The following is an 18,994-nucleotide window of genomic DNA, read 5'->3' on the forward strand; positions in this document are numbered from 1 at the left end:
ACTCTAGCAGGTCCCGGCCAATAGGAAACAGTTGGGTGGAGCTAGCTGTCACTGCTAGCTCCGCCCAATTAGTTCTTTTTTCTTTTTTTAAATATCTTATTTATTTTTTAATTTGAGTATTTTATTTACATTTTAAACATATCTTTTAAACCTTTTTTTTCTACTGGTTTAGCCGAGCCGAATGCCACTCCTTCTTCACTTCAGTTCAGCTTACCATGCAGAGCATGTTCGGCTGAGCGAAGGCAGCCGATGTATCCCTTGAAATCAGCCGTAGTGAGCCGGGGTGAATAGACGGAGGTCGTTCGGCTCTGTTCACTTCGGCTCGGTTATTCACTCAGCTGGTTGGAGACAGAAGTAGGAGACAGTCAGAGACTGGGGACATGTTACATGAAACTACTAGTGACTTCTGTTATTAAAGGCCCTTTTACTTATCAGTGCTCCCACTACTGACTGCTGGGCCTGAGGGTCAAACTTCAAACACTATGGGGCCACATGTGACCCTTGAGCAGCAGGGTAGGCACCAGGAATGTATGGCAACCCTAATCCTAAATATATTGCTTGAATTGCTGTTCTCACATTTGTTCATACTTTATTTCCAATTGTACATTTCTGAGAGCTGTTTCATATTTGCATTATTTTGGTTTGTAAAATACATCGGACTTGTAAGAATGCAGTATAAACTCTTGCACTGTATGGCCACATGTTTGTGGACCATCACAACTACGTATATGAGCTTATTTGATGACCCATTCCAAAACCATGGGCATTATTATGGCGTTTTGCCCTCCCCCCAACCTATTTGTTGGTATAACAGCCTCCACTCTTCTGTGAAAGGCATTCCATGATAATCTGTTGGAATTTGCACTTATTCAAACAAAACAGCATTTGTGAGTTCAGATATTGATGTTAGACAAGAAGACCTGGTTCATAATCAGTAGAGTTGCACCAATACCGTTTTTGTCGGCATCGAGTATGAGTACCGATATTTATTAATTTTTTTCCCCGTACTCGCCGATACCAAATACCGATACCGGCATCCTGGGGTACCTTTGGCCTGGCTTGTCATGACCCGCCCAGCTTCCCGATTGCCTGGGAAGACGGTGTTCAACCGAAAGAACACCGGCTTCATGTTCCGAGGCAGCCTGGCTTCCTGACCAATCAGGAAGGTGGGCGGCACGTGATGACCCACCTCCCGGCTTCCTGATTGGGTTTAACATTCTAATATGGCTCTTTGCCTGGCCTGTGAACAATAAATCCTTACTTTGTGCCGTTACAGATAACTATGGCAAGTGCCTGTGAACAATAAATCCTTACTTTGTGCCGTTACAGATAACTATGGCAAGGGCCTGTGAACAATGAATCCTTGCTCTCTCCCCTTACAGATAACTATGGCAAGGGCCTGTGAACAATAAATCCTTACTTTCTCCCCTTACAGATAACTATGGCAAGTGCCTGTGAACAATAAATCCTTACTTTCTCCCCTTACAGATAACTATGACAAGGGCCTGTGAACAATAAATCCTTACTTTCTCCCCTTACAGATAACTATGGCAAGTGCCTGTGAACAATAAATCCTTACTTTCTCCCCTTACAGATAACTATGGCAAGGGCCTGTGAACAATAAACCCTTACTTTCTCCCCTTACAGATAACTATGGCAAGGGCCTCTGAACAATGAATCCTTGCTCTCTCCCCTTACAGATAACTATGGAGGGGGCCTGTGAACAATAAATCCTTGCTCTCTCCCCTTACAGATAACTATGGCAAGGGCCTGTGAACAATAAATCCTTACTTTCTCCCCTTACAGATAACTATGGCAAGGGCCTGTGAACAATAAATCCTTGCTCTCTCCCCTTACAGATAACTATGGCAAGGGCCTGTGAACAATAAATCCTTACTCTCTCCCCTTACAGATAACTATGGCACTCTCTCTCGTTTGATTGACCTTTTGAGAAGAGCTGGAAAGCTTGAAGAAGTCCCGAAATTTCTAGATCTGGCTGAGAAGTTCTCCTCCAGAGCAAAGTTGGAACCTGGCTTTTGTTATTGCAAAGGATTATACTTGTGGTATGTTTGATGCCTCAGCTATAGGAATCTGGAGATATGTTTGAAACCTTCTGATGATCAGAGAAGAAGTAGACATGATTTGCTTCTAAAATGGGTGATGCATTTTTTCTGCAAGATGGAGGGACCGACATGGTTCCGAAAACATTGCTTTACATTGTAAAATGACCTTTTAATATCAGTAAAGAAGAATTGATAGAATGAACATTGGCGTTCTGGTGACTACTTCTTTTAATACCTTTTTTTTTTAATCACATTGCAATTGCATAGCAAAAGGTTACCATGTGGTATGGTGCCATACAACGTACATACAAGGTGTGTTGGGGTGCCACTTAGAAATCATGGAAGTGGAAAGAGAGCCCTGGACCTGTGGGATTATTCTCTTTTTATCATCCAACAGTGATTAAGTGCTGTGAATATGTGTAATCTGGCTAATGGATAGGCAGCTATCACTGACTTGAGGGTCTCCACAGTATCCTTGGCTTGAAAGTGAACACAGTAGATGTAGGAGTTGAAGTGCCACACCAATTAAAATAATCAAGAGTTGTATCTGCACTATTTTAATTGGTGTGGCACTTCATTTCCTACATCTACTAAGAAATCATGGCACTGCATCACTCTTAACATTGCAGCATGTGATGTGGAATCACATGCACATCACACGCGCTCCCACATCACATACGGTAGATGTGAACGGAGACTAAATGTAGCTTTTTATCTTTAAGTAGCGGTAGTTTGATTTCTCTGCAAAGCATTACGCGGTAAGATTCCTGAAAGGGAGAGGAAGTGTAAACCAACATTCTTTCATACAAGTTGTTAAACCTGACATCTGCTTTTATTACTATTAGCTATTATTAGCAGTCATTTGCCACAGTTTAAAATTGTGGTCTCCTAAATAGCTTTCCTTTATCTGTAAATGTGACATAAGTGAAACCTTTCCCATGTTCTTCTTTTCCCCAAGGTACACAGGTGAAGCTAATGATGCCCTCCGACATTTCAATAAAGCTCGTAAAGACAGTGACTGGGGACAAAATGCCATATATAACATGATTGAGATCTGCTTGAATCCGGATAATGACACTGTGGGCGGAGAAGTGTTTGACAACTTGAATGGTGACATGGGGTAAGAAATGTATTCTAGTCCATCCCTTTTTTAAAGGCAAGCTCCATCTAAAATGTGTCACTTATTCCTGAAAGGAGGATCATGAGATTACTAATCTGTCAGAATTTTAGCTTCTACTGCCATTGTGTAGGTCTCATGTGTGAAAACTTCCCCATTAACCTTCACTGTCTGCTTGTTGTATGAGTGATTGCTGCTGAAGTCATTCCGTTTGACGCAGTGAAGCAGACAAGCACTTATGTGCACACAGAGAATGAATGAATTGTGTTTTTGTATGCTTTTTCTTTTACAAAAAATAAAATACTTCTCCTTTTTGTGTGTGTATACTGCTGCCTACAGCATGTTTGGACACTATGCAAATAAAAAAACAGGTCGGCTCCCCATTGTGGCTTTACCCCTCTCTTTTACCAAGATTTATCAGGTAGATTTGGCTGCATCAGCGGATGTTGGCTTTGGACGCAAGGTCCTACAGGCAGCTCTCATACGACTTACTTGGCTCCTTTTATTTTTACGTAAATATGAAATATTGCATTTGAAAATGTCAAGTTTGCCATTTGTAGGCATCTGTTGGAGCTCTAGGCCACTCTTCCAGGCTTGTTATGGCTTTAATAGCCTGTGCTGTGAATAGGACTGATAGCAGCTTACACACACTCAGGTGAATGACTCAGAGGAAAGACACACTCCTTACTTGCTTTCTTCTAGAAAACATAGTGCCTGTGTGTATTTTTAGTTTGTGGGAATAGTCAAAAGGTGAGCAGCCAGTGCTGGGATTTCTCCTAAGAAAGCCCAGCATGCTTTGCTATTTCATTCCAAATGACATGTTTAGTGGTAAAAAAAAATGTAAAACAAATAGTTCTAATAAAAAACATCAGTTTTTAAACGTATTGTGGTTTTTTTGTTGTCTTGTCGCACGCACGGAAGCCAGTGCCATTTTGAAAATGTTCTGGCATTTGCTTTTTCTAGCCGTGCTTCCACCCTCATTTCGTTTATAAATCCCACACATGCGCAGACTAATGTGGGTTTCAAGGGGTTTCTGAAAGAAAAGAAGACTCGTCAGAGCAAAGTGCCGTGCTGAAGAAAGCTGTGATGTAAACATGGCAAGAAGCTTTGCAGATCTCGGCACAGTCAGGGATGCTGAGAATTAGCCATATAATGCACATGTGCTGGTGATGTCACAACACAGTTTTACATCCACATCTACTGACGGGGAAGCATTTGGAGGCTTTCATTCCAGTCTACACTAAGTAGCTAATATAAGCTTGCTATTGGGGAGAGTTTAAACATTGATCTTAAAAGAGAACTTTGGCCAAACCTTTTTTTGGCTAAAGTTATATTTTGAGTACCAGGAGTACACTTACTAATGTACTCCTGTGACCCAAACTCAGCATATAGCAGGCTACTGACCGCTATATGCTGACAGCGCAGAGCTGTGCTGCAGCCTCTTTAGAGCCAGCCATGCCCGCCCCCTGTCTTTCCCTCCAATGCGCGCTGGAGGAACAGAGAGAGGGGAGGGGGAATCCCTGCGGGGAGATGTGACTGACAGTCACCGCTCTCAGCAGGGAGAAGCCATGAGCTGAGCGATCAGCGATTCGTGATCTCTCAGTTCTCGAACTATAGAACCAGCATGTGACACCTGCCTCAAACTATTGGGTTTTACTCTCCCAATAGTTCTCCTTTAATTCCACTTTAAATACCAGGCCTCCACACTGCTTATATTTAATTACCCTTCGCTTCCCCACAGCTTCATTTACACACTGAAGTGGAAAAAAAAGCTTAAAAGTGAAACTATAAGGGTTATTCACAAAAGGGTGAAGGGTTTGGAGATCTAGGACAACATAGGAAAACATAGCTGAACTGGAAAGTGAGCTGAATTGGAGAATTTTTCTAAATCAGCTATGTTGTCCTAGATTGTTCACTTCTCCTGCCTTCTCCAAACTCTTCACCCTTTTGTGAATAACCCCTTAAATCTTCCAATACTCAGCTGCCCTCCAGCAATGTGATGTCAGTCAGCCATTGCCAGTGCCAACATTTTTTCCCCAGCTTCTTCCATGTTCGGGGTCTTCAGGCATCTTGATTGGCTGAGCCAGGATGACTTCACTCCTTTGCATGTGCACAAAAGTTTTTTTATTCTGAGCTTTTTCTTTTTGAGTTAAAGAATTTTCAAGTCTCATTGACTGAACTGGTTAGTCAAAAAAAAAACATGTTGGTATTTTGGGTAGACATTTTGTTAAAGATGCATGCTGCTAATTGTCAGTTTTATGTATCCTTCAGAATAACAATAAAAAAATGAGCCAACTTAAAGGAGGACTCCAGGAAAACTTTTCCCTTAACCCTTGCAGTGGGGCCACCCCTGCACTGCAAAGGTTAAGTGCTCGTTTTTGTCTAGGTTCAAAATCAACAAAGTTATGCTCACCGAAGCTCAGAGCTGTCCTACTGTCACAGCTGTGCCTCCAGCCTCTCTTTTCCTCCGCTGCAGCATTGGAACGTTCCTTAGCATCCTCACGTCTATATACATTTTTTAGATGTGATGATTTACAGGACCTTAGACCTCTGCAGCGGAGGGGGAGAGAGGCTGGAAGGACTGGTCTAAGATACAAGCCGGCTCAGGGCATCGGGTGAGTATAGCTTTTGTTTTTTTACATGGACAATAAAGAGGAGTTAACCCTCATAGTGCCGTGGTAGCCTCACTGCAAGGGTTAATAAAACATTTTCTTCTTTAAAAATTTTTAAAACAGTGTGAAGTAATCTGTCTATTATTTTATTTCTATCGCATAAAGGGGAATGTAATTGAGTTTTGTTTATCATTTTGTAGAAACTCCACAGAAAAGCAGGAGTCTGTACAGCTTGCTGTCAGAACGGCAGAGAAACTTCTTAAGGAGTTGAAGCCGCAAAGTCTCCAAGGACACATCCAGCTCCGGATTATGGAGAACTATTGCCTGATGGCAACCAAGCAGAAAGCCAATGTAGAACGCGCTCTGAACACATTTACTGAAGTGGCAGCTGCAGAAGTAAGATCTTATTAATAACGTGTGCTTGTTCGCTCATAAGAAAGCTGAACCACTACATTGGTTCACCCCAGATTACACTTGTGTCCTTTTCTGCTTAGCACAGGTGGCTTCTAGCTCAGACTACAAAATAAAGTCATTACAATTTCATCTAACAGCCCTCAAGGAAAAACATCTATTTCTAAAGCCCGGGCAAATGTTGTTTTCCCACCCACAAACAATTCTAAATGCCTGCTTTTACTACTGAGTCCTTTTGACTGTCCATGGCACCTCTTACAGGAGTAAAGACCGGTGATCCACTGCTGTAGTCCAAACTCACAGTGGATCAGTCTCCCTGATGCCTCTAATCGTGTTGGCATCACTCTGGCGCTGGAGTCTTCAGGACCCTTGATGACCCTACAGATGGACAGCCAATGGGAACTGTCCACTCCACCAGACAGCAATGTGGGCATCTGAAGAAGGCTGTCCCACTCTGCAGACTAAAAGAGAGAAGACTTGGAACCAGCACGTCATGTGACCAAGGAATCAGGTAAGTATTTGGGGCATTTAGAATATTTTTTAATCTACTGGGGGATTGGCTAGAGGAGGTTTGGGAAAAAAGGTTTAGCGAACCTAATCTTTTAGCGAAGTTAATCTTTTTGAGATTAACTCCATTACAAAGACTAGAGGCCACCACCTAAAGTTGGTGGAGAACAAATTCCAGCACAATGGGCGAAGAGGGTTCTTTACAGTTAGAGCGGTTAGGGTCTGGAACTCACTGCCATCGGCAGTGATTTCAGCCAAGAGTGTAGATTTGTTCAAGAAACGTTTGGACAATTTCTTGAGGGACCGTAATATTCAGGGATACCAGTATCCCTAAGAATGAGATGATGCTGGACCTATATGGGTTGGACTTGATGGACGTATGTCTTTATTCAACCCCAAATACTATGTAACTATGAAGGGGGGGGTGGGGGGGGATGCTGAACTTCAGCTGTAAATCATAGGTACCTGTGGAAGAGTTTAAAAAAATAGGACCCGTGGCAATCCTCCTTAGAACACTATGGCTGAATCAGTGTGAATCAAAGAGTAAACACTACATACATTTCTCCTGTTATGCTGTATGTAAGCTAATCTTTTAGCATCCTGTATTGAAGGTGATGGCAGAGACACAAAAGTTTTCAAGGTGTCATGTATGTGACTGCACATTAACATCTCTTTATTTTCGCGTGGAACATAGGCAAAGTGTTGATCTATATCAGGGGTAGGCAAACACTGGCCCTCCAGCTGTGGCAAGACTGCAAATCCCATCATGCTCTGCCTCTGGGAGTCATGCCTGTGGCCATGTTTAGATATTTATTTCAGCTCTAGTATATTTATATAAGCGCACAGTGCATTTTATAATATATTTGACCGGGGTGAATGAATTAGTATGGAATTAAGAAGCCCGTCTGTCCAATCCAGGAGCCAGTAGGGTTTAGGAGTCAGCCCCATTGACAACAACTAGAGAAAACCTCTAAAGGGAGCATTGGCTACCTGACTCCTGGGATTTGTCCAGCCCTGACATATGAGTTGGTTGAGCTGTGTTTCACCTGCACAGTGCCTTTAGTTATGGTGTAATTTAGGAGTGCAGGTTATTTACATGTATGATAAATGTGTTGATATGTTACATTTGATTGAGGCAAGTCCTCATTTTAAAACAGTATTTTGCTTTTCAGTTAGACCAGAGTTTTTATTAACAATGACACAAACAGGATTGCTCCTGCAAAGTGCTGTCACCCGTATTTCTCAAATGACGATTGTCTTTATAGTTCTGGAAAGGGAATTCTTATTTACTGTCCAAGGTTACTTCACATTGTTGCTCTTTGTATTGTTACTAGAGTAAATGTGTTTATGCATACTTAGTTACTGTCTCTCATTATTCCAGAAAGACTATATGCCCGCACTTTTGGGAATGGCCACTGCGTACATGATATTAAAGCAAACCCCAAGAGCAAGAAACCAGCTAAAGCGCATTGCCAAGATGAACTGGAACCCAACAGAGGCAGAAGAGTTTGAGAAAAGTTTACTGCTGCTGGCGGACATTTACATTCAGTCAGGCAAATACGATATGGCGGGAGAGTTGCTAAAACGTTGCCTGCGACATAATAAGGTTTGTGTCCAACAAAGCAGAAGTTGTGTTTCTTAACTTCATACTAGGATCAGGCTTGCAGTTTTAAGGTCAACATACACTTTACAATCTGACCGCAGAATCCAGCTCCATTGATAACAACTAGAGAAAACTTCCAAAGTCGGGTGCCAGCTGCAATAGCATTGGCTATATAGATCCTGGGCTTTGTCCGGTTCTGCATTAAAGGGACACTGTCATTAAAAATGCATGCTGGGATAGAACCAAATCGGTTTAATCATATATCGATGCTTTTTGCTTAAAATATTTAGTGCTTGGTGACATATACTGTATTTAGAGAGAGAGAGTGGAGAGAAATTAGTATTTGTATGTTAGAATGTGTCTCAACTGCTCATGTAAATCTGCCCAAAGGAGCTAGATTTGTAGCTGTCAGTTTTCTCATGAGGTTAGAAAATAAAAGCAGTGAATTGCCAATGACTATATTAGATTTTATTGCAAGGACACATGGGGACTAGAACTAGTATTGTTGTGCATATAGAGTTGGGGAAAAGGGGGGGGGGGGGGGTTCCCGAAAGTCCAAGATAGCAAACTTGAAGCACAATACATAATTACAAAACAAAATAAGAAACAATGTTAAACTCAACCTGATTGCAATGTACAGTATAAGCAGAATCTTAGCAGGCTAAATGATGAAAGTGTCCCTTCAACATGGCACGAGATGGGTGTTCCCACATCTGCTGAGAAATGTGGCTGCTTCTGAAGCTGACCATACACCTATAAATTATCTGCAGACTTTCTATGGTCAGATGGAAAAAGTGCAACAGATTCCTCCATCTACGCTAAACTGTGTGGATGGAGGAATCTCCCACTTGGCCAAGCTTCAGTATCTTGCTAGTCGGCCCCGCTGGCTGTCAAAATACCTGAACAATCTGATTGGCTGCAGGCATTGTTCAGGTGTTGTACCCCCAATTACCCCTGACCCCATCTAGGTCTGGGGGGAAAAAATGAAACAGTTCTATATTGGCAGACCTGCCTGTGACAGATCAGAGGTAATCAGATGTAAATGGAAACACGTCTGCTTACATCCGACTGTTCATTGACCAACGTGGGTTCATACAGTTAAATTTTTTTCCTCCATCATAAGAGTGACATCTGTACCAGACAGCTCCAGTTAGCAGTAGATCGGTGCACGGAACTCCTTGGTGATCAAAACTGACGGCATCCGTGTGAAAGGGGCCTTATTGTTTGTCCAAACCCTGCCACTGCTTCTTTTTTTTGCTGAAAAGCATGATCTGCATATAAATATAGAGAATACAAGATACAGTTATGTGCAATAAAAAGGAATTCATTTACTTAATTCTACCATCAAGTTTTAAAGATGAGAATACAGTATATTTAAAGACTCTATCCTTTTCATTGCTTGCGCCTCCTGCTCGTCAACTTACACAATAAGCATTCACATTGCAAGACTGATATTCACTTTCACCTGGCACATAGCAACTGTGGTAAGTCAGATTTCAGGAAGTAACAAATACACAAGTAAATTAATGGTTTGGCTCCAGACAGATATGAAAAGTCACCATTTAATCCTGTTATATAAATTTTTTTCTTGCACAAAAATAGCAGAATTGTCACTTTGACATGATATTTAAATATAGGTGAAGGAACCACCACATTGGTTTATTCAAAGGAATCAATATGGTTAAACAGCCAACACAGTTCGGGGATCCACTAAGCCCCCTTCATCAGGGCTGTGGTAAACTGATACTTCGTTCCCTTCAGGAGTGTTTGCATTCCATGAAAATTTATGGTGTTCTTGACAACCAACTCCGGTCCTTTCCTGGGGGGAAAGGGGTGTGGCTTGTCTGTCAAAATGAAGAGAAGTCACTAGCACTCCAGCCTGTTTAATAGTCAATATTTATTGACTGCTATAGTGTCACATATTACTTTTTGGAACCGCAAGGTCCCTTCCTCAGGCAAAACAGAGAGTGTGTCTCTCAAAAACACTGTTTATTTTCTTTAAGTTAGTGGAACCCCAAAACGCATTGGCTGTTTTAGCATATTGATCCCTTTAAATAAGCCATTGTTCTGGACTCTATCAAGTTGTGGTGGTGCCCTCGTCTGTGCCCTCTTCTGTTTTCCTTTGAGCCTACTTTGGACCCCATTGATCTGCATGGGGGTTCCTTGTTTTTGCCTCGTCGAGAACATTCTGGAGAACAGATCCACTTACATAGTGTGGGCCCCTTGAAACAGTAATGGTCTAGCGCTTCTTTCCTCCTACACATCCCCATTTGACATGATATTGTAACACAGCAGAGGTTAGATTAGGAGATGGAGGGCCAGCAGTCTGAGCCATTCATTTATTGTTTATGGCAGACAAGCTTGCAGAAGGATAGAGCTAAGCAATGACTTTGTCTGTTTGCTGCTCCGTCATTGTCCACTGAGGGGCGGGGCTGGGACATTAACCAGGCTGTGTGGCTTATCTGCTCTATAATTGGCAGAAAGGTCAGGGACCCGGTTGTATTGTCTGGCAGGGGTGTCTCAATCATAAAACAGGTTGAGCAGAATGACTACGCTTGTGTTCGGTAAAATAGGGAAATGGTTTATGTTGTAGAAGTGCATTTAGCTGCTTGACTAGTATACAACCTTAACTACAATGATTTATGTTGAATATATGCTGGAAAGTTACCTGTGTTCTTTTCGCCCAACCTGTTTACAGTAAAGTGAGAAAAGGCTTTTATAAGACTCATTAGACGCTCAGGATTCTACATTATTCCGTCTCTCTGAGCCCTCCTATAAATCCTCGCCTTGTTTAAATTGAAAACTCACCAAGGATTGTTTAAATACATTTGAGGAAACCGTAGAACTCACAGCCATGTCTATAATTGTAATAAAAATGAGGCTTTCTTATAACTAGCTGCAGATAGAGGAAAGTGATTACTTCAGTACTTTATCAGAAAAATACCTTTTATCAGAAGGGAAGAATCCTCTCAGGACTTAGAATGTTCACGTTCCAGAAGCAATTAAACTGGCAATACAAAACTCCTTATTCACTTCTTTCTCCTTCCTACACATATTTCAAAGCCAAAAGGCTCATTTGTATTCACTTTATGCAATGATCCATATTATTAACTAATCCTTTTTTTTTAGAATGTTATTCTCCTTGCCTCTTACCTCTGTGTGACATGACTACCTTTGATGGGCTATAATAATGCTCTTTTTGATTTACAATGCACTACTTGGTCTTGGGTCCAGCCAGAAGTGGGAAGTTGAGATGGCTATGACTTTTTTGTGGTATCAACCATTTATTGAGTGGTTGCTGCTTGTAGTTGGAGCTAATAATAAATGAAGGAATAATATATTGATTCCAACTAAAAGGTATCATGTAAATTTGTCAGCACATTTTAGAACATACTTTTGCCCAGTGGTAAATGTACTAATTGTTGTGGTTGAATTTAGATGCATGGGTGCCTTGTGAAGCTTCCATTGAAAATGGCCACTTCCAAATATTTAGTTCTCTTTTGGAGTCCACATGGCCACTACCCACACTGCCATGGTGAAAGACTGGATCTGTGTAAAGGAAAGGACCTGATTGCCTTCCTCTGTCTCTTACAGAACCCACCCTTCACCACAGGGAACAGGCTAAAGTGCAAGTGAGTCAGAGGCCACAAGGGTGGATCCATCAAGCCTAACTCTCCGTTATGCCTACCAAAGGATTTGCATTCCTGCCCATTCTGTCCTGATTTCTATACAGCCCTGGCACACAGTGCAGCAAGATGGATGACACCACTTTCTCTGGTAAAGTTAGGAATACAGTGGTGTCATCTCTTTCCCTAGCTTCCCCCTATCAAAGGAGCAACAGGAGATTGATTAGATCATCTCTTTGCTCACTCTTCTTTCTCTTCCTGTCAGCTAATTCCTTATCAACATATTTGCATGGAGTTCTCACCTGATTGGCCTTTTTTTCTGTTTCCCCTACATTTCCCAGTACAGGGGATTGGAAGAGACCAATGCCAAGTCACATTTAGGTACTTAAAGTGACACTAAACTGGAGTTTAATATTATACACAGGGACCATGGCGAACAAAAGTAGCCACCCTCCAGAAGGAAGGGCAGTGTCAGCTCCAATTCAGAGATGGTTTGATGCACAAGTAAGATACATTTTTGATAATAGGATACTTGAATGAATTATAAGATGTAATTCCTAAGTTTAGTGTCACTTTAATTGTACATTAATGTTTGTCTTGTGGCTGGAGAAAACAATTTTAAAGGAAAGCGGGACAAAGCTATCAAATATTATCATTATTAATCAAATTGTTCCCATTTTAACTAGTTTGGTATTCCAGACTAACACGTGAGTAGTTCCTATGAATATTGTGCCTTAAGGTGCCCATACACCTTACGATTATCGGACGATAATCGTATGCGATCGACTTTTCGAACGACAATCGTACGTGTGAATAGAGTGCCCGAACCGACATTACTGTACAATCGTACGACTTTTGACGGTCAAGCATGTTTGAAAACTTTGCTCGATCGTACGATTGTCGTAAGGTTGCTGGCGTTTCCGTCCGTCAAAAGTCGTACGATCTACACTGCGCATGCGCGAACGAAAATACGACAAATCAATTACCGCATTTCGTCCAGGTGCTTCTCGTTAATTACGGCGATCATCGGGGCAGGATGGGGCTGTCGTACGACTATTCGATCATCGGACGAAACGTTTCGTCCGATAATCGTAAGGTGTATGGGCATCTTTAGATTTTTTTTTTCCTGTCATTTGATATTCCATTTACATGATTCATTCCTGTTCCAGTCATGCTGCAAGGCTTATGAATACACTGGCTATATCATGGAGAAAGAGCAAGCATATAAGGACGCCGCCAGCAACTATGAAATGGCTTGGAAGTATGGCAACCAGACAAGTCCCACTGTGGGTAAGAGCAGAGAAATGACATCACACACACTGTTATTAGAACAGCCTGTCATTATTTGCCCTGGGAGAATCACAGAACAGATTAGTTCCAATAGTATGCAAGAATGGTGCACTCCTAGGCCACCAACAGACAAGCTGTTCTATAGTCACAGTGATTAATGTAACTTAGCATGCTTCAAACTGAAACCAAACACGATTCAAGGCATGGGTTTTGTTAAATGTTATCCTGAATCTGAGTTTCATGTGCCTTTCATTACCTTACATATGATGCTTTGTGGTCAGTTTCTGGTCAGAGGAGGCCATGCTGAGCAGCTCTGATGGACAGTGAGGACCCTGCTGTGGGTAGGCCGCCATCACCATCTACTTTCTATTCTGCAGCAGGTAGTGACTCAGTGCTTACACGGAGCTTAAAGACCCTCTCCACCCTCACTTGACAGTGCCAGGTGCCTGAGAAGCCAAACATCAACCACAGGCTTACCCGGAAGGTACTGGAGATTTCTCTTCAGTCCTGCACACCTGCAGCATCTTTGTAGTCACTTTCTGTCTACATGCATCCCTTCCAGCAACTGCTGCACATCTTTCCTCAGGGCGGGTTTTCTGATGGTTACACCTGTGCAAAATCATGACTGCTTGTAGTGTTTGTTAGGTGAGGGTGTAATAGCATGACAATGCAGGAGCACAGTTTGAAGGCACACAGTCACCCTATGAACAAGTGCCTTAACAAAAACCCCTAAGGCAGGATCAGCAAGTTTTATTACATTGAATTCTGTAGACTTAAAAATACAGTATTCAAAAATACTTTAAAAATGATATTAACATGATAAAGCTTATATGAGATTTTAGTGACTAGGTATACATATACTTTAATAGTGACCAGTGGTGGATGCACCGTATGCATGAGCAGATCTCTGTTGTTTTAGTTATTCCCTATGCCAGTACTCTGGAAGCCAGTGGGTTTGTTAAACATATTTGGATTTGGTTGTAGAGAAAGATCTTCCAGTACTGTAAAGTGTAGCTAAAACTAAAACTTAAATTTTTTTATAGAGTAGGGAAGGTTTAACAACTATGTCAAGTGTTCTCATCGTCCAATTAGAATAGTTGTTGGGGTGACAACTGTCTAGGAGGGGTTTCCCACACTCCCTCTAACTTCCTGTCCTGTACAGGAATCTCTCCGAAGGGGGTGTTAACGGAAATCCCTTGTTAAGTCCTTATATGGGATTTTGAAGGTGCCTTGTATGTATAACATTAAATAGTGTATCTTTTTAAACCATACATCTTTAACTACCTCCCGGCCGGCCGTTGTATACCGGGAGCTCTCTAGATCTGAGCGGGCTCGCTCGAGCGGTAAATGCCCGACATTTAAAAACAGGCAGCGATGCCTGTTAACATACAAGCGATGCGGATCACTTGTATGTGGCAACAATCGGTGTGTGCCCCCCACCCCCCCCGCGCGCGCTGGTCCCGGGCTCCGCTGTGCCCGGTGCGAGCCCGGGATCAGCATGGTCCCCTCTCCGCTGTCAGAATGCGGAAGTGGTGTACATTACATCACTTCCGCATTCTTATGTCACTCTCCAGCTTCAGAAGCTGGAAAGAAGCTAATGGAGCAGATCTGTGGTTCATCAGCTTCTTTTGGGGGGTCCTAGGTGACATTAGGGATCTTGGAAACCCCTGATGTCTCCATAAAGAGGACCTGTCACATATTTTGCTATCACATAGGGGGGTTTTATTAGCCCCCGTATGTGATAGCAATAAAGTTTAGTGGGGAAAAAAATAGCAAAAAAAAATTAAAGTCCCCCCCAAAAAATGTTTTAAGTTACACATAAAAAATAATTTAAAAAAATGTTTTTAAGTCCCCACCCATACATACATGCATGCAAACATGCATCGGGGGCGCATGTGTTCAAAAACGATGATTGCGCCCATTATGCCGCACATGTTCCATATCGCTGCGAACGTCACAGTGAGAGCAATCATTCTAGGCCCATAAATCACTGATAACACTTAACTGATGAGCTGTAAAAGCTTTTAAACCGTTGCCTATGGGCAGTTTTAGGCATGGTAGTTTTCTGCGATTTCGTGCAATTTTAAAGCTTGACATGTTTTGTATCTATTTACCCGACGTGACCCCGACTTTTATATTTTACCAAAAAATTGTGTCATAATAAATGTTTCCTAACATAATCAAAATTTTCAGTAATTTTTCCTAATTATAGTAAAAAATTAAATCCGCAGTGGTGATTAAATACCACCAAAAGAAAGCTCTATCTGTCCCCAAAATTTTTTATAAAATTCATTTAAGTACAGCGTTGCATGGCAGAATAAATGTCAGTCAAAGTATCGCAGAGCTGAATACTGAAAAATGGCCTGGCCAGGAAAGGGGTCTAAACAGCTGGTCTTCAAGCAGTTAATTAGGATACATCCAAAAAGATTAAAAAACATATGTAACATTCATGTATTTTAATGAATCATAATTAATGATACATGTTTTAAAAGATACGCTATCTGATATTGTATATATAGGCCTTCAAAGTCCTATATAGGCGCATGTTCTATAAACCCCACTGGTTTCAACCATATCTTGCTCTATCCTAAACTAATACTTGAATATTATTTTTTTTAATTTGCAGGATATAAACTTGCTTTTAACTACCTTAAGGCAAAGAGATACGTTGATGCAATTGATGTGTGTCACAAGGTAAGACATTATTACTAGAATGCAGTAGTTCTGCACCTGTGTATTGTACACAAATGCTGCATCACTTTGATTTTACGTGTTATTTGAATCACTAAAATGGAAACATTATGCAAATAGCAAACAAATCGTACCAAAGTCGTGGTCTAGATGTAGTTGGAGTACACTGTGAACTTCTATCACACGTTTTTTTGTTTTTGGGGGAGTATACATTGAATAGCACAAAGGGCTGGTTGTAGCACACTGCAATCTCACTACTAATTAGTAAATTAAACCTGAGATTGTAGTCCATCACAGGAGTGAGCTTGCATTGGTGGCTACTTTACAACATACACAGGGACCATGGAGAACAAAAGTAGCCACCCTCCGGAAGGAAGGACAGTGTCAGCACAGATTCAGAGATGATTTGAGGATCTGCAGCCGAGTGATACACAAATAAGATACATTTTTGTTAATAGTTAAGGTACTTGAATGCATTTTCAAGATTTATCTCCTGAGTTTAGTGTCACTTTACCTGGCCAATGTGAGAACCGTTCAGGCTGCAGCTGTTCAGGCTCTTACACTGGATTTTTGAGTGGAGAACATGGAGCTTAGCTGAGCTTTGCCCCCTACACATTTTTTTTTATTACTATGTAAAATACCTTTTGTCTGCAAGTCATTTTATTGATTCCAAAAACATCAGAAAGATGGCAAGAGAGCCATTGCATTTCAAGGCCTTTGGTTGCAAATCTGTCTATTAATGACACCCATGACTACCTGTTTCTTGCTTTGATATACAAGGCCAGGCTCCTGAGTTAAAGTCATTTTGAGTGTTTGTAAGGAATTGCCTAGGCCCTGATGAAGGGGGATTGTTGGGCCTCTGAAACACGTTGGCTATCTCTTGTCATCATTCTTATATTTGTGGAATCAATTATATATAGTTCTGGACTTTTAAAGCGTGGGTTTTGCACTCCGTTGAAGTTCCCAATTATCTGGCAAAGCAGGTAATTGGCAACTGTCAGCATTTTGGTGTGCCTGCGTTTCTTGGGGGGGGGGGAGATAGGTACTGTGTGTCTGCGCATGTGTTGCATCTTCCCACACGTAGGCAGGCATGTTGTAAACTCTACCATTTCCCTACTGCCTGGCACAGAGGATGTGGGATGCATATCCTGTGTTCTTTTTTTTTTCATTTCTTCAACTTCTCGTGGGTCCGTGCAGCGCGCTCTCCCTGCTCCCTGCAGGTGCCCGCAGTGGCTGTGTGCATACTGTACATAAACACACAGAGCCCTGTGGCAGGTCGCACCCCTCATCTTCACCCCACAGCTTGATTGAGGGCAGAAGAAGCCTCTGCCCTCAATCTCCTCCCCAGAACCAGGAAGTTCGGGAGGAATGCTTTGGGGATGGCGGTGCAGACAGGTAAGTGTTGGGGAGACAGGAAATGTACTGGGCATTTTTTACCCTAATGCATAGAATGCATTAGGGTAAAACATGCCCTTTAATTCTACTTTAGGGATGAAACAAGGTGATTTCATGCACCATACTGTGTCTGCCACCCGAGTATATTGTTAAATTGTTGCCTTTATTTCATCTGATGGTTCCCTTAAGGCAATTCGCAGAACAAATACATCTTCGGGTGCTCTTGGCTCTTCTGTGAAATTCTGGTTTATGGACATTCAGCATATTCCTGAGTCTGCCTGTAGAGAGAGCACTTGCTGCATTTCTTTCCTGACACATGCATGTATTGCTATATCCGAGTTTGCCTATTACTCTTCTAACTATCCCTTGCTTTCTTTAACAGGTCTTAGAACTTCATCCCAATTACCCAAAGATAAGAAAAGACATCCTTGACAAATCCAGAGCTGCCTTAAGGACCTAGAGGCAGATAATTGTAGGTACTGTACAGTACCCAGGCAGCAGGGTTTGTGAGTGCTAGGCACAGCCTGGCACACTATGGCCGGCTAAAGCAATTTCCTGGGAACGCGTCCATTTATTGTACAAAGCATGAGCAAGTGACCACCGCCTTGTTTATTCAGGAACACCAGTCTAATAGAAAAGGATGTTGTTTTGAAATGAGGAGTAGTTGAAGTCACTGTAGAACAAGTTAACTATTTCACTTACATGCCTTGAATTAGTGAGAGCAGCTAAGATGTTATCAAGGATCTGAAAGAGTGTGTCTGTGCCCACTTGCCCACTACATCGTTCCAGCGCCGTGCGCACAGAGCAAAGAAGTGAAACTCCTATTACAGCATGGAAGCAGAGCTTATGGAAAAAAATTCAAATGTTTTGAATTATTCCCCATGCTCCTGAGAACTAGAAGCATAGGAACCCCAGCAGTAAGTGGTCTCCACGGAAGGGATTCTTTTTTATGTGAAGGTGCGCTGACATTATGGTGCCAGTTTAGATGCACGTACACATAACGGAGTTGCAATTTAATGTAAATACGATGCACACCAAAAGCATTTGCACCCTTAACCTCTATGCTGCTAGGCTCTGCCTCCCATTTTGCATTTAATACATATTACAAACTTGAAAGCAAACATATATATTTTGCAAGCACAAGAAAGACCTATAAAATGAAAAGATGATACTTGATTTTGTGCATCCCGTATGCATGTTTATCCAAATGATATTGTCCATAAGAATGCACACAAAAAAAATAATTGCCACACACAAACAAAATATAATCCTAAAAGTTCAAAGTAAATATACAAAATAACATTGCGTTTAGGTTATAAATAAATACATACTTTATGTGTAAGCCCAAATGTATTTGGTTATGTAAAACAGTGAGTATTGAAGGTATGCAAAAATGTAAGTTATAGGAAGAACTCTAGCAAAACAAATGACAAACGCACTGTACAAAATGTAAGTTATAGGAAGAACTCTTACATTTTCATCTGTTTAACATTATAATATAAAATGGTACAAAAATATTCCCATAGAAAATAGATATATCCAGACAGGGGTCATTCATCACACCCCTTTTCTTTTTGGAGAGCCTTACTCATGGCGTGTAAGAGCTCTCCCTATTTGGATGGTTGTGTTCTTATAGTTATATCAATTCACTGTCCATAAATACGCAGCAATGTCATGCA

At 41.6% G+C, this 18,994-nt stretch overlaps 1 protein-coding gene across 1 annotated transcript in view; it reads left to right on the plus strand.

Annotated features, from left to right (window-relative positions):
- Nucleotides 1–18,076, plus strand: part of TTC21B (tetratricopeptide repeat domain 21B) — a 67,740-nt gene extending 49,664 nt beyond the window's left edge. Inside the window, exons 23-29 of the mRNA XM_018554240.1 lie at nucleotides 1,913–2,063; nucleotides 3,022–3,183; nucleotides 5,993–6,188; nucleotides 8,092–8,316; nucleotides 13,109–13,229; nucleotides 15,856–15,923; nucleotides 17,698–18,076. Of these exons, the coding sequence (XP_018409742.1) occupies nucleotides 1,913–2,063; nucleotides 3,022–3,183; nucleotides 5,993–6,188; nucleotides 8,092–8,316; nucleotides 13,109–13,229; nucleotides 15,856–15,923; nucleotides 17,698–17,775 (1,001 nt within the window). The 3' untranslated portion in view covers nucleotides 17,776–18,076. The remainder of the gene's footprint in view (nucleotides 1–1,912; nucleotides 2,064–3,021; nucleotides 3,184–5,992; nucleotides 6,189–8,091; nucleotides 8,317–13,108; nucleotides 13,230–15,855; nucleotides 15,924–17,697) is intronic.
- The last annotated feature ends 918 nt before the right edge of the window (nucleotides 18,077–18,994 follow it).

This window comes from Nanorana parkeri, unplaced genomic scaffold (assembly GCF_000935625.1).
Source record: "Nanorana parkeri isolate BGI_ZX_2015 unplaced genomic scaffold, ASM93562v1 scaffold149, whole genome shotgun sequence".
Taxonomy (NCBI): Eukaryota; Metazoa; Chordata; class Amphibia; order Anura; family Dicroglossidae; genus Nanorana; species Nanorana parkeri.